This window comes from Papio anubis, chromosome 5 (genome assembly GCF_008728515.1).
Source record: "Papio anubis isolate 15944 chromosome 5, Panubis1.0, whole genome shotgun sequence".
Lineage (NCBI taxonomy): Eukaryota > Metazoa > Chordata > Mammalia > Primates > Cercopithecidae > Papio > Papio anubis.
In genome coordinates this window covers 131,719,481-131,736,361 of record NC_044980.1, presented here as the reverse complement: position 1 = coordinate 131,736,361, position 16,881 = coordinate 131,719,481, and the positions used below count along the sequence as shown (strand labels likewise).

At 41.6% G+C, this 16,881-nt stretch overlaps 1 protein-coding gene across 6 annotated transcripts in view; it reads left to right on the top strand.

The window, feature by feature from the left end:
* Positions 1 to 16,881, top strand: part of SIL1 (SIL1 nucleotide exchange factor) — a 239,359-nt gene that overhangs the window by 145,178 nt on the left and 77,300 nt on the right. For all 6 annotated transcript variants that reach the window (XM_017959934.2, XM_003900170.3, XM_017959933.2 and 3 more), the window contains one exon: positions 4,792 to 4,891. In XM_017959934.2, the coding sequence (XP_017815423.1) occupies positions 4,792 to 4,891 (100 nt within the window). The remainder of the gene's footprint in view (positions 1 to 4,791; positions 4,892 to 16,881) is intronic.

The window sequence follows — 16,881 nt, the reverse complement described above, 5'->3', positions numbered from 1 at the left end:
TACCTAGAGCTGCAATGCTTGCTGGCTCTACAGTCTGGGACAGAAGACCCTGACTCTGGCTTGTCTCAGAGAGTTCCTTTAGTACTGCCTTATTTCATTGCACACAGTTGGCTCTTAGCAACAGGTTTTCACTTGCTATTTATGCTTTAGGCTTTGCCATCTCTACTGGTTTTAGTCCATATCCCTGTCAACATCTCCATAGTACATCTCTCTTTTTGCCCTGGAGTAACCAGCTTCTTTGACTCTTCATCCTGGGTTTGGAGGACTGAGGGTAAAACCACATTCAAGTTGTGCCATCTTGGGTTGAACATTTACCAAGGTCCAGTATGGTATAGTGGTTAAGAGGTTGGGCTAAGGACAGGGCCATTTACTTCCTCCATTGATTTATTTCACAAAAACGTATTGAGTGCCCATGTGCCAGGCATTGGGATACAGCAGTAAACAAAACAGCCTCCACAAGGCTGGCGGACAGAAAACCAGGTACATAAGCACATAAGTAAGATATTATCTGGTCATTACTGATAGTTTGCTGACCCTGTTCTAAAACATGTAAGTACTGGGAATTAATCATGGATTAATTAACTGGTCCCAAAGGGAGGAAGGAAAGGAACCAATGTGGCTGATCTCAGGAACCTGTCAAAGACTAGATTGGTAACCTCACTGAGATCCCTGGAGCTGATCCAAGTCACAGCCATGCATCTTGACTAGAGAGAAGACATCCACTGGGGAGCAAGGTTTTATCACTAGCACTTATTTCAGTTCAGGGAACAGAGGCAAGAACAAGGATGATATGGACAAAAAGAATAATTAACTCTTTATGCAAAGGGTTAAGTTTATAGGTTTAGGAGTTAGGACATTTTAGACAGATGAAACAACAGGAAGTCCCAGGCTTTATCAGGGAAAAGGCTTTGTCAAGTAGGAGAAGCAAGAAAACAATCAAGGTGACTAGAGGAGAAGAGAGAAGGAAGGAAACCGATAGGAGATGAGATTGGAGAGGTATGTGGGGGCCAGAATATGTAGCTTTTGAGGAACATGTTGTATGTTCTTCATTCACATTTAATTGTAATGGAAAACCATTGGAAGATTTTTTCCCCCCTAAGATGGTGTCTTGCTCTGCTACCCAGGCTGGAGTGCAGTGGCACCATTTCAGCTCACTGCAACCTCCGCCTCCCGGGTTCAAGCAATTCTCCTGCCTCAGCCTCCCAAGTAGCTGGTATTACAGGTGCCCGCCACCACACCTGGCTAATTTTTGTATTTTTAGTAGAGACGGGGTTTCACCATGTTGGCCAGGCTGGTCTTGAACTTCTGACCTCGTGATCTGCCCACCTCGGCCTCCCAAAGTGCCGGGATTACTGGTGTGAGCCACCATGCCCAGCTGCCATTGGAAGATTTTAGGTAGGAGGGTGATTTAGTTGCTATGTGTCTGGAGATGAGATTGACGGTGGACAAAAGAAGACAGAATTAGGATGTCATTTCAGTAGATCAGGTAAGACATAATGGGCTCAAGCAATCCTCCTACCTCAGGCTTCTGAGTAGCTGAGGCCACAGGCACACACCACCATGCCTGGCCAGTTTTCAAGTTTTTTGTAGACAGAGTCTAGGGTATCATAACAGAGACTGAATGAATTTGGAGATTTAATTTGGAGGTAGACTCAAGAGGACTTGCTTATGATTTCAACGTAGAGGTTGAAGGAAGATACAGGGAGGGGCACGGATTGAGGATAAAGCCTCATTTTGGAGTTTGAGCAACTGGGTGGTTGTTGGTACTATTTATTGAAATAGAAAAGTTGGGAGAGGGACAGACTTATAAGGAGAAGAATCAAGAGCCATGTTTTAGATTCAGTAAGTTTGAAGTACTTGTTAAACATTTGAGATACAGATCTATCAGGTAGTTGTGCAAGACTCTGATTGGTGCTCAGGGGAGAGGTTGGGCTGGAGATGTTAATGTTGAGATCACTAGCAGATAGGTTTTTAAAGTAACTAGGGGAGGATGTCGAGGTGGAGAAGATTGACAGGGCTGAACTCTAAGGCATTCTGGGCTATGTGGCTCAGGTAGGAGATGAGGAACCAGCAAGAGTTGGAGAAGGAGTGAGGAAGTGAAAGAGCCATGAGGGTGAGGTAACAAGCCAGGAAAGGCGAGTGGTTTTTTTTGTTTGTTTGTTCTTTGTTTTTTTTCCGACAGGGTTTCGCTTTGTCGCCCAGGCTGGAGTGCAGTGGCGTAATCCCGGATCACTACAACCTGGGCTCAAGCAATCCTCCCACCTCAGGCTTCTGAGTAGCTGGGGCCACAGGCACACACCACCATACCTGGCTAATTTTCAAGTTTTTTGTAGAGATAGAGTCTTACTATGTTGCCCTGGTCTTGAACTCCTGGGCTCAAGCAATCCTCCCTCCTCGGCCTCCCAAGGTGCTGGGATTACAGGCATGAGCCACCACACCTGACTGAGAGTTTTTTAAGAAGGGAGGTGAACTGTGCAAATGCAGCTTAGTGGTTGAGGAACATGAAGTGAGTGAAGAAGGATCCATCGGATTGGTCATCAGTTATTGGTAATTTTGATTAGCAGTGTAAGTGGAGTTGTGAGGACAGAATCCAGATTACAGTAAATGGCAGTATAAATAGGAGTAAAAAAGGTGGGGATAGTGAGTGAAAACAATGTGTTCATAAAGTGTTAACTCTGAACGAGAGCAGGGAAGTGGCAGGATAACCAGAAGAGACTGTGGGGTAAAAGGAGAGTTGGTGTGCTGATGGGAATAATCCAGCTGAAGGGAGAAATTGACGATGCAGGCAGGAGGGAGAGGTGTAATTATGGGAGTTAAAGCTTTTGTAAAGGCAAGTGCGATCTGGAACTAAGTTTAATAGGATCAGGGACACTCATCCATTATAGTAGGAAGGAAAGTAGAAAACATAGACTTAGGTGCAGGTTAGCTTGTAGAACTGATCATGGGAAAATGAAGTTTTGGTCTATTTTTCATAGTGAAGAATGAAGTGAGACCACCAGATGACTGTTTCGTGTGTGTGTGTGAACTTGAGTGCACATGTGTGTGCTTGTGTGTATGTAGTTGGGACTGAGAGTGGGTGATGAGAGATGGCTTAGGAGGGTGAGACTGATGAGATACACGGCAGAGATACATGGCATAATGGGATTAGTCCTGACCGAGTCTTACAGGAAGGAGGAGATAATGTGTTCAAGCTATGGTTCCTGAATATGTAGCTCCCTTGGGTATGTGGGGCGGAGCAGTGGTATCCTCATGCACTGGCAGTGGATGATGCTCTGTAGAGAGAAGGATTCAGGATTCTCTCCCTACGTTGTAGGATTGTGGTAACTATTTGAATGAAATATTACTTAAAGGGATTAACAAACTGCCTAACACATGGCTAAATGCTCAATAAATGAGTTACTAGCTATTATTAATTAGTTTAGGAGGACTGAGGTTTAGGGAAGATGAGTGTTTTTCTCAGAGCCCTAAAATGTCTCTAGGAAGAATGAAAGCCCTTAGTACATGAGAACTGAGGCCTGCTGGAATCTCAGACTATGAAACTGACGTGCTCTTCCTGCCTGGAGTAGAGCAGACCAGTAGCCCCTTCCTCCTCACCTCTGAAATCTTGTGGGCATTCCAGGATATAGGAATCCTGAACCCAACGCCAGGCAGACAGTCTTGTTAAGCACAGTCCACACTCCACTCTTCCCTTCGTCCACATCATTCTTGTCCTTACCTCTGTTCATTGAACTAAAATGAATGCTAGTGGTAAAACCTTGCTCCCACGTGATGGATGTCTTCTCTCTGGTTAAGACACGTAGCTGTGGCTTGGATCAGCTCCAAGGAATTTTGTGAGGAGACCATTCTGGTCTTTGGCAGGTTCCTGAGATTATAGCCACGTTGATTCCTTTCCCTCCTCCCCTTGGAGGCTGGCCGTGGAAGGGGCTGACCTTGATTCTGCTCCTTAGTATCTCAGATCCATTCCTTGGTCAGGTTGAGACATACCTCCTGCCTCTCCTCTGTGCTCAGAGGTTGGTCTTATGGTGTGAATCTATCCAACTTGTTTTTGTAGACAGGCTGCTTTGTCTAATCAGATCAGGCACACACTGTGGGACTCAGGGCCCTGTTGTCCCCTTTCATGGAAAAATATATTAATAAATAAGGGTGCACGTTACTCCCTGTGTCTGAGTCCACTTCCCTCTGAGAGGTCCTGCCTGAGGGAGGAGCATTGCACAGGTATTCCAGGCTTATTTCTGCCTTGAGAAGCTGGCTGAGAGCCTCTGTTCATGGTTGGCTTCTGTCTGCCCCATGCCATTTCTTCCTCTCTCATGGAATGATCCCATTTTCAGCTGTGTCTTTCCTCTTCTAGCTTCAAGGTAAGGTCACTCTGTTAGACTTCTGGCTGACTGAAGGCAAAGGTATGATAGTACACTCAGAGTTAGGGCTGGCCTGGCTTTGCTTACCTTAGGGTGCCATTTACCCAGGGACATTTTCTTTCTTGGGAAATATGATGCTCCCCTCTTATTTATTTTTAGAGACAGGGTCTGACTCTGTTGCCCAGCTGTGGGAGTACGGTGACACAATCATAGTTTACCACAGCCTTGAACCCCTGGGCTCAAGTGATCCTCCTGCTTCCCACGTAGCTGGGACCACAGGCACGTACCATCACATCCCAGCTAATATGTTTAAAGTTTTTGTAGAGATGGGATCTTGCTATCCTTCCATCTTGGCCACCCAGAGAACTGGGATTACAAGTGCGAGCCACCAAGCCTAGCCATGCCTCCCTCTTTACTCTCAGTTTTCTTTGGACAGGCTGGATATCAACACCAACACCTATACATCTCAGGACCTCAAGAGCGCACTGGCAAAATTCAAGGAGGGGGCAGAGATGGAGAGTTCAAAGGAAGACAAGGTGTGTGATGATTTTTTCCTGTGAGTATAAGCCTGCAGCACGGCCTTGTTGTTTTGCAGAGAATGGACTCATTTTTATGGGAACTCTTGCAATAAACATGGGATAACAATATTGTAAAATAATTTAAAGAACCATTAATGACAAATAAGTAACCCTTTTAAACTATTAAAAAGAAGTGCTGGGAGCATTTCTGTCATGGTTTAGGTTAGAATTCTGTTTGCCATCCCTTGTCTTCAATATGTCTTCCAGCTCCCTATGCTTGGAGAAATTGAGGCACCGAGCAGGGGTGGCCATTCTCTCCATTATCACAGGCATGAGTGGAGTGAGTAGACTTTACGGCCCAGATCTCTGCCTCACTTACACTTGAATTAGACACAGGCTTATTCCAAAAGAAAGAGGAGCTGGCCCGGGAAGCAAGAAGCCCGAATCCTTGTCCTTGTCCTTTGAACATGTAGCAAATGTGTTTCTTCTAGGCCTCAGGTTCCTTAAATTTAAAACATAGGGCTGGAACAAGAGGATGACTGAGGTTTCCTCCAGCTCTAAATTTCTCTACAAGCTAAGGGAATGAGAGGAGGAAAAGGTGAAGAATTACAGCCCTTGGCCATGCCCCTAATGCGTGGAAGGGCTCACAGGTACAGGTCTATACCAGGAAGAAATCTCACTCTTAGATGGATCATGAGCTCTTGGAGTCATTTCTCTGTATTTCTGTTTGAGTCCTGTCAGTGTTTGAAAGAACCTTCTCTGATGGCTGCCTTAGAGACCTAAGTTCTCGTTCTCCCTCCCTCTTCTCCTTACAGTCCCCATTTGCCTTTTTTTTTTTTTTTTTTTTTTTTTTTTTTGAGACAGAGTTTCGCTGTGTGACCCAGTTGGCCTTGTTGTTTGTGTGGTGGTACGATCTTGGCTCACTGCAAGGTCTACCTCCCGGGTTCAAGTGATTCTCCTGCCTCAGCCTCCTGAGTAGCTGGGATTACAGGTGCCTGCCACTACACTGAGCTAATTTTTATGTTTTTAGTAGAGATGGGGGTTTCACCATGTTGGCCAGGTTGGTCTCGAACTCCTGACCTCAAATGATCTGCCCACCTTGGCCTCCCAAAGTGCTAGGATTACAGGCATGAACCACCGTGGTTGGCACTTGTTTGCCTTTATTTACCTCTTCACTCCTTCCCCTGAATCCAGGTAATATCTTAGAGAGACAGCATTAGGCTTTGACAGCTTGTGTATTACTGGAAGAAGCCATAGGTTGTTTTGATCCTTTAGAACTAAATGTTTCTGGGAAAATGAACCTTTTGGGGGATAGGAAGCTGGTGTTTACCTGTTTAAGTGTGTGAAATACAGGCCCAGTCTCCACGTCTTTACTCTTCTTACCAAAATCACTTCTCCTACATGGAGAGTGTATGTGGTGTGGGAGGGTACATGGTTTAGTGGCAGCAGCAGTGGGTGAAGAAAGGCAATGCTCGCAATTGCGTCCTACCACAGATGTATTAGCCGAGGGGCTGAGGAGAAGCACATCTTCTGCCTGGTACAGGTGAGGCCAGGAGAGGACTGCCTGGGTGCCTAGAACAGGTCCTGGCCAGGGTTTTGGCTCCTTCCCACTCACTGTCGGCTCCATGTGGGACCAATGGGAACATTAAAAACCACCTATTCAGCGTCTTCCCTGCGGATGGAGAACCCACTTAACCTTGTTCTCTTCTCTTTGCTTTCCCTGGAAGTGTGTTTGGATTTTCTTTTCTCAGGTGATGGCATTTCTCCCCACCCCAGTAATTCAATTAGTGTAGAAAAGTATGAATATTTATAAAAGTATTTAAAAATTACTTTTAATTTTTAAAATAAAATTAATTTAAATTTTAAATTAAAATTAATTTTTAAATTAAGTATTTAAAGATTACTTAAAAGTTTTAGTTGCTGATTTTTGTAATTAAAAATACTCCTCTCAGCCGGGTGCAGCACTTTGGGAGGGCAAGGCGGGTGGATCATCTGAGGTCAGGAGTTTGAGATCAGCCTGGCCAACATGGTGAAACCCTGTCTCTACTGAAAATGCAAAAATTAGCCCGGCGTGGTGGCATGCATCCTAATCCCAGATACTCCAGAGGCTGAGGTGGGAGAAGCACTTGCAATCGGGAGGTGGAGGTTGCAGTGAACCCAGATTGTGCCATTGCACTCCAGCTTGGGTGACAAGAGAGAAACTCTGTCTCAAAAAAAAAAAAAAAGAAAGAAAAGAAAAAAGAAAAAATACTCCTCTCCCCTTCAAGGGGATCCCAATATCAGCACCCAAATGCAAGACCCCAGCACCCACTCATTTGCACCAGCTGCTCACCTCTGAGGTCTGGCTATCATACTCTTTCCTTACTTATGTGGAACTTAGGTTGTTAGCACCATCATTGAGGTGCTAAGTCCTGGCGTCCTTCTGCTTTCATTTGGAGCCTATCTGGACTGACTCAGTTCACTGCCAATGTGCTCTTCGAGCTGGCGCCGGGATTGGCAAATAAATGGATTTGAAATTGGTTGGGGAGTTTCTTACATATATCAAGCTCTTGGCTACAGATAGCATCCTATTTTTGTTTATTAATCTTTAAACCTAGCCTATGTGGTGTCTTACAAGTACAGGATGGTGCTTTTGTGATTTATATAGACAATACTGTCAGATATTCGGCCATATCCTCTTAATTAAATGAGTGGGTTTTTGGGAATTAGATGTTTTTGGGGAGGAGAACATCAATTACAGTGTATCCACTGGTAGCTTAGTAGGTTTAAGTGAATCAGTCTTTCCCGGAGTTCCTTGGTTCTTGGAAAAGCTGTCTCTCCCAGCAGATTTGGGTTGTTATGGTTGAATCTCGTCTACTTATCCCTCTATTTCCATACAAATTGCTTAATGCTTTTATGTTTTATTATGTCTGCTATTGTTCACCTGTATTCTACAAATTATTATATTTTAAGATATGACCTTCTTAAGCTTTTGATTCTTGGCAAGATGTAATAGACTCATTTCTCCCTATTCCCCCAGCTAAGGGTAACTAAAAACCCTGGACATAATACTAAAAGCAAATGTAGGAAGACTCTAAAACACAGTCAGAAGGCAGCAGACTGGCTAGGGACCTTGGAGCTTGGGAAATGACATGGCAGTGAGTTCCTTGGATTTTCTTTTTGTCCTCTATATATTTTAGACTGAGTGTTGGCAAATCCCACATCCTGAAAATGTCAACTGGCGCAGATTTTAAAAAGTTATAAGAAAAGCCTGCTATTTCTAGACAAAGAATTGAGCAAAGGGCATCCTAACAGAACAGAAACCTTATTTACAATACCTGTCCTACTCCTGTCAAAGATCATGAAAATCTCCCCACTCCACTTAGTGCCAGTGCAGTGGACACTGAGGTGGGGAGTCTGAACTTCTGCCTCCTATTTGGTGGTATTAGCAAACTGTACTCTGATTCCTCCACCAGGATTGCCCGGGGCCAAGTGGAGAGCCTGAACTCGTATCTGTTCCTGACAGTAAAACAGTGGTAGAAGGCAGTGTTCTGCTTCCTCCATCAAGATGGTGTCAGTGGGAGTTGAGCAGAGCTTGACTTTTCACCCTCTGCCCAGTGGATACTCTCTGCTTCCCCTGCTGGTGTATTACCAACAGAGACCAAGCGTGGATCCTGATTTTCCATCCCGCATCTGACAGTAGCAGGCTGCTTATCCTGCTGAAGTGGTGTCAGCAGAGGCTAAGCAGGGAACTTGAATATCTGTCCTCTGCCTGGCAGCACCAACATGGTTTTTTACTTTTCCCTGGTGACACGGTGTCCGCTGGGGTGAATGAAAAGTCTGTACTTCCACCCCCAACTTGGAGGCAGTGAGACAGTGTGAGGCAGCATTCTGTTTCCCTCTCTGGGGCAGAGCCAGTGGAATAGGTGAGAAGTATGAACTTCTACCCTCGGGCCAGCAACAGTGAAGCAGTGCTCGATTCTCCCACCAAAGTGGTGTCAGTAGAGGCCCAGGGAGGAACCTAGACTTCCACTTCCAGTGGCCAGCATCCAGTGGTGGCAGGTGAAGCTGTTTCCCTTCCCAACTAGAGAGTAAGGGTAGGATTTGGGAGAGAGGGGAGTTAGAGAAAGGGATTTTACATATGAAGTCCCAGATACACCCATTCAGTGACCCATACAAGAAACTGACGAGAATTAATACTACAAAAAGTTTAAGAACTGAACTATAGTGTGGAATGCTGCCCAGGTTTTTAGATTGGCCTCTGGGTAGCACACAAAGGAAGCAGACCAGAGTAGCACTGCAATGCTCTGAAAACTAAATTGTCATTGATGCCACAACCCACACAAGTGAGCCTGAACCAGTATACTAAACCTAAATAGGATGTCTACCTACTGAAAAAGATTAAGTGGGATCTGGAATTTCATAACTTAATACCCCAAATGTCTAGGATATAATTAAAAATCGCTTTTCATACCAAGAACCAGGAAAATCACAACTTGATTTAGACAATCAACAGATGCTGTTATGGATTGAATGTTTGTGTCTCCCCCAGATTCATAAGTTGAAGCCCTAATGCTGCAATGTAATGTTTGGAGGTAGGACCTTTGGAAGGTAATTAGATTTAGGTGAGGTCATGAGGGTTGGGCTTAAGAGGGATTAGTGTCCTTAGAAGAATAAGAGAGACCAGCACTCTCTCTCTCTACCATGTGAAGATACAGCTAAAAGGTGATTATCTGTAAGCCAGAAAGGGGACCCTCACCAGGAACCACATTGACTCATACCTTGATCTTGGACTTCCCCAGCATCCAGAATTGTGAGAAATAAATGTACGTTGTTTAGGCTACCCAGTATATGATATTTTGTTATAGCAGCCCGAGCAGACTGAGACAGATGCTAATACTGAAATGACTCAGAAGTTGAAATTATCTAACACGAATTTTAAAATAACTATTATAAAATTGCTTCAGCAAGCAGTTATGAGCACCCTTGAAACAAAGTCTCAGTAAGGAAACAGAAGATAAGAAAAAAGAACCAAATGGAATTATAGAACTGAACAATATAATAACTAAAATTGTAAAAGTCACTAGATAGGCTCAGTAGCAGAACAGAGATGACAGAGAAAAGAATCAGTAAACTTAAAGACAGACAAATAAAAATTACACAGTCTGAACAACAGAGAGAAGATAGATAGGAGAAAAAAAATAAAAGAGCTTTAGGGACCTGTGGGACTGTAACAAAAGATCTAACATTTGTGTCATTGGAATTCCAGATGGACAGTAGAAAGAATATGGGGCTAGAAAATAATCAAGAAACAATGGCTAACAAATTCCGAAATGTGGTGAAAGGCATAAACTCACAGATTCATTAAGTGAATCCAGTGAATCCAAGTGAACTCCAGACAGGATAAACTCAAAGAAATCAACACCAAGATACATCACAGTTAAACTTCTGAAAACTAAAGACAGAAAAATCTTCAAAGCAACTAGAAAAAATAATATTACTATAGGGGAACAATGATTGAGCGATAGTGAATTTTTTATCTGAAACCATAGAGGCCAGAAGTATGTGGAACATTTTTCAATTGCTGGGGGAAAAAATGAACTGTCCACACAGAATTTTATAGCTGTGAATATCTTTCAGGAGTGAAAGGGAGGTCAAGACACTTTTAGAGAGAGGAAAATTAAGAAAATTTCTCACCAGCAGACCTACTCTGAAAGAATGACTAAAGGATATTCTCCAAATAGAATGAAAAAAGAATAATAGAAAGAAACTTGAAATGTTAGAAATAAAGAAAGAACAATGTAATGAATAAAAAATAGGGAAAATGTAGCCTATCTTTTTCTTCTTGAGTTTTTATTATTTATTTTCTAATTTTTAACTTTTAAGTTCAGGGGTACATGTTCAGGTTTGTTATATAGATAAACTTGTGTCATGGGGTTTTGTTGTATAGATTATTTCATCACCCAGGTATTAAGTCCAAGTACTCAATAGTTATTTTTCCTGATCCCCTCGCTCTTCCCATCCTCCACCCAATAGGCCCCAGATTGTGTTGTTCCCCTCTATGTATCCATGCATTGTCATCATTTAACTCCCACTTATAAGTGAGAACATGGTGGTATTTGGTATCTGCATTAGTTTGTTAAGAATAATGGCCTCCAGCTCCATCCATGTTTCTCGAAAGGACAGATGTCATTCTTTTTTTTATGACTGTGTAGTATTCCATGGTGTATATGAACCACATTTTCTTTATCCAGTCTATCTTTGATGGGCATTTAGGTTGATTCCATGTCTTTGCTATTTTGACAAATCTGACAAAAACAAGCAATGGGGAAAGGATTCCCTGTTCAATAAACGTTGCTAGGATAACTGATTAGCCATGCACAGAATATTGAAACTGGACCACTTCCTTACACCATATATGAAAATGAACTCAAGATAGATTAAAGACTTAAACCTAAAACTATAAAAACCCTGGAAGACAACTTAGGCAATACCATTCAGGACATAGGCATGGGCAAAGGTTTCGTGATGAAGATGCCAAAACCAATTGCAACAAAAGCAAAAATTAATAAGTGGGATCTAATTAAACTAAAGAGCTTCTGCACAGCAACAGAAACTATCAATAAACAACCTACAGAATGGGAGAAGATTTTTGCAAACTATGCATCCAACAAAGGTCTGATATCCAGCATCTGTAAGAAGCGTAAACAGATTTACAAGAAAAAAACAACCCCATTAAAAACTGGGCAAACTGCCGAAGTTCGACCCCAGCGAGATCAAAGTTGTATACCTGGCTGGGCGTGGTGGCTCACGCCTGTAATCCCAGCACTTTGGGAGGCTGAGGCGGGTAGATCACGAGGTCAGGAGATTGAGACCATTCTGGCTAACATGGTGAAACCCCGTCTCTACTGAAAATACAAAAAAAAATTAGGCAGGCATGGTGGTGGGCACCTGTAGTCCCAGCTACTCTGGAGGCTGAGGCAGGAGAATGGCGTGAACCCGGGAGGCGGAGCTTGCAGTGAGCCGAGATCACGCCACTGCACTCCAGCCTGGATGACTGGACAAGACTCTGTCTCAAAAAAAAAAAAGTTGTATACCTGAGGTGCACGGAGGGTGAAGTGAGTGCCATGTCTGTGCTGGCACTGATATCATTTTTTTTTTTTTTGGAGACAGACCCAGGGGGCCAATCTTGGGGGCCAGTGACTGGAGGGGTCTGAGGATTACAGTGAAACTGACCATTCAGAACAGACACGCCCAGATTGAGGTAGTACCTTCTGCCTCTGCCCTGATCATCAAAGCCCTCAAGGAACTGCCAAGAGACAGAAACAGAAAAACGTTAAACACAGTGGAAATATCACTTTTGATGCGATTGTCAAGATTACTTGACAGATGTGGCACCAATCTTTAGCCAGAGAATTCTCTAGAACCATTAAAGAGATCCTGGGGACTGCTCAGTTTGTGGGCTGCAGTGTTGATGGCCATCACCCTCATGACGTCATAGATGACATCAACAGTGGTGCAGTGGAATGCCCAGCTATTTAAGCACAGAGGAAAATATTTCAATAAAGGATAATTTGACAACTAAAAGAAAAGTGGGCAAAGGACATAAACACTTTTCAAAAGAAGACATACATGTAGACAACAATCATATGAAAAAAAAGCTCAACATCACTGATCATTAGAGAAATGCAAATCAAAACCACAATGAGATACCGTCTCACACCAACTATAATGGCTGTTGTTAAAAAGTCAAAAAATAATTCCACCATTGTGGAAAACAGTGTGGCAATTCCTCAGAGACCTAAAGACAGAAATACCTTTCGACCCAGCAATCCCATTGCTGGGTATATACCCAAAGGAATAGAAATTGTTCTGTTATAAAGACACACACGTGCATATGTTTTTGAGTCTTTAAAATTGTTTGATAGTTGAAGCAAAAATTATGACATGGTCTGTTTCTGAATGTATAGTGAGGAATTTTGAAGACAATTAGGAGGAGCAAAGGATTAAACATAATTGGAGGTAAGGTTTCTACATTTCACTCAGTGATAAAACATTGATACCAGTAGATTATGATGTTACTTATGTATATTTATAATACTTAGAACAATCATTATTAAAACTATATAAAGTTATTCTCGGCCGGGCGCGGTGGCTCAAGCCTGTAATCCCAGCACTTTGGGAGGCCGAGACGGGCGGATCACGAGGTCAGGAGATCGAGACCATCCTGGCTGACACGGTGAAACCCCGTCTCTACTAAAAAAAATACAAAAACTTAGCTGGGCGAGGTGGCGGGCGCCTGTAGTCCCAGCTACTCGGGAGGCTGAGGCAGGAGAATGGCGTAAACCCAGGAGGTGGAGCTTGCAGTGAGCTGAGATCCGGCCACTGCACTCCAGCCTGGGCGACAGAGCGAGACTCCGTCTCAAAAAAAAAAAAAAAAAAAAAAAGTTATTCTCAAAAGCATAGGTAATCCAAAATGGAATTCTGTAATATAAAATGTACCTTGGTTTGTCACAGGAAGGTGAGAAACGGGAAACAGAAAAGCAAAAACTGGAGGAAACAAAAAAAATTAATAAAATGGTGGATTTAAGCTCTAACATATAAAAATATTACATTAAAACATAAATGTATAATAGTAAAATGTTTTATAATTGGTCTAAATATACCAATTAAACAGATTTTCATAATGAATTTTTAAATGAATTTTAAAAATATGCTTTCTACAAGAAATTCAAATATAATGGTAAAGACAGTAGGTTGAAAGTAAAAGAATAGAAAGTATATCATACAGATATTAATTAAAAAGCAGGAGTTACTGTATTAATATCAAAGTTGACTTTAGATTAAAGGAAATTATTAGGAACAAGAGCAATTTATATAATGGTAAAAGGACCAATCCACTAAAATATACAGTAATTCTAAATGTGTATGTGCCACTTTTATTTGTATATAAAAATACCTGAAGCAAAAAGTAACAGAACTAAAAGAAAGAAACAGACAAATCCACTATTACAGTTGGGGACTTCAACATCCCTTTCTCAGAATTGCTAGAACTACTAGACAGCAGATCAGTAAAGACATTAAAGAGCTGAATAACACCTTCAACCAGAAAAATTTAATTGACATTTATGGAACATTCCATTCAACAACAGCAGAATATACATTCTTTTCAAGTGTCCATGAAACACTTCTCAAAATAGAGTATATCCTGAGTAATCAAACAAATCTCAACAATTTTAAAATAACTGAAATTAGGCAGAGTATGTTCTCTCATTATAATGGAATCAAACTAAAAACCAGTCGTAGATAGGAAGAAAATCTCCAGTCAAGTCAAAGAGGAAATCTCAGGGGAGGTTAAAAAAAAAGATACATTGAACTGATTAAAAATGAAAATGCAATTTATCAAAATTTGCAGGATCCAACTAAAACTGTAAGGGAAATTTGCTTATATTAGAGAAGAAGTAAGGTCTCATACCTATAATGGAAGGTCCTACTTCAAGAAACTAGGAAAAGATGATTAAAACAAGCTCAGAGCAAGCAGAAGAAAGGAAATAAAGAGCAGAAATCAATGAAATTGAAAACATAAAAACATTAGAGAAAAATCAGTGAAACCAGAAGGTGATAAACTTCTATCAAGACTGACAAACATGGCTGGGCACGGTGGCTCACACCTATAATCCCAGCACTTTGAGAGGCTGAGGCAGGCAGATCACCTGAGGTCAGGAGTTCGAGACCAGCCTGGCCAACATGGTGAAACCCCTTCTCTACTAAAAGTACAAAAAAGAGCCAGGCATGGTGGCGCACGCTTGTAGTCCCAGCTACTTGGGAGACTGAGGCAGGAGAATCACTTGAGCCCAGGAAGTGGAGGCTGCAGTGAGCCGAGATTGCACCACTGCACTCCAGCCTGAGCCACAGAGCAAGACTTCATCTGAAAAGCAAAAAACAAAACAAAACAAAAACAAAAACAAGAAACCCACAAGACTGACAAACACATAAAGCACTAAGATAAAAATTACCCATATCAAGAATGAAACCAGGAATATCATTACAGATCCTGTAGACATTAAAAGGAAAATACAGTAAGAGAATACTGTGAACAACTCTGCATATAAATTTGATAACTTGCATGAAATAGTCCAGCTCTTTTATAAGCGCATATTGTCCAAATTTACCCAATATGAAATAATATGAGTAGTCCTATAACCATTAAAAAAAAAAAAGCAACTGAATTTGTAGTGAAAAACCTTCTATAAAGGAAGTCCCCAGGTTCAGATAGTTTCACTGGAGGTATTAACCAAACATTTAAAAATAATTAGCATCAATTCTACACAATTTCTTCCAGAAAATGTAAGAGGGAGGAATACTTCCCAACTTACTTTATGAGGCCAGTATCACACTAATACCTGAACCAGACAGAGTACAAAATAAACTACATGGCGACAATCCTCATGAACATAGAAGCAAAAATCCTCACCAAAATTTAGCCAATCAAATCCAGCAACATGTAAAAAGAATTATGCATTATAACCACATGGGGTTTATTACTAGAATGCAAGATTGGTTCAGTGTGCAAAAAATAATCAGTATAACCCACCATATCAGTAGGCTAAAGAAGAAAATCACATCATCATATGTCACTTAATACACGAAGAGCATTTGACTATATTCAGTACCCATTCACGATAACTCAGAAACCTAGGAATAGAAACCTTACTTGATAATGAGCATTTACAAAAAGTCTGCATGGAATATTGTACTTAACAGTGAAAGACTAAATGCTTTGCCATTGAGGTCAGAAACAAGGCAAGGGTGTTCACTCTTAACACTCATTCAACGCAGTCATAGCCAATGCAATAAGGCAAGGAAAGGAAAAAATAAAACTGTCTCATTTTCCAGATGACATGATTGTCTATGTATAACTCCCAAAGAACCTCCAAAGAAAAGCCTTCTAGAATTAATAAGTGAGTTCAGCAATGTCACCAGATACACAGACAACAAGGCCGGGCGCAGTGGCTCACGCCTGTAATCCCAGCACTTTGGGAGGCCGAGGCGGGCGGATCACTAGGTCAGGAGATCGAGACCATCCTGGCTATCACGGTGGAACCCCGTCTTTACTAAAAATACAAAAAATTTGCCGGGCGTGGTGGCGGGCACCTGTAGTCCCAGCTACTTGGGAGGCTGAGGCAGGAGAATGGCGTGAACCCAGGAGGCGGAGGTTGCAGTGAGCTGAGATCGCGCCACTGCACTCCAGCCTGGGGGACAGAGTGAGACTCCACCTCAAAAAAAAAAAAAAAAAAAGATATACAGACAACACAAATCAATTGTATTTCTACGTACTAACAAAGAATATTTGGCAATTGAAATTAAAAGCATATGTACCATTTTACAGTTGCTCCCCTAAAAATGAAATATTTAGGAATAAATCTAACAAGACAGATATAAGACCTATATGCTCAAAAGTATAAAAGTTGGGTGAAAGATGATGATGGAGTTAAATCAAAGAAGACTTAATTAAATGGAGTGACATACTGTGTCTATGGATTGAAACACTCAACATAGTAAAAATGTTAACTCTCTCTAAATTTATAAGTTTAGTGCAATTCCTATCAAAATTTCAGCAAGATTTTTTTGTAGATAAGCTTATTCTAAAGTTTGTATGGAAAGTTGAAGGAACTAGAATAGCTGAAATTTTAAAAAGAAGAATAAGTGGAAGAAAACACACTGCCTGATTTTAAGGCTTACTCTATAGCTATAGTAATCAAGGCAATGTGGTATTGGTGGAGAGAAAGAATCATAGATCAATGGAACAGAGTAGAGAACCCAGAAACAGACCCACACTAATACACCTGAGTGATTTTTGACGGGTACAAAAGTAATTCAATGGAAGATAAATAGTCTTTTCAACAAATAGTGGGCATCCATAAGCAAAAAATGAGCTGTCACCTAAACCTCTTACCTTTAAAAAATTAATTCAAAATAGATCATAGATTTAAATGTAAAATGTGAAACTAAGAAGAAAAAAAACTTGT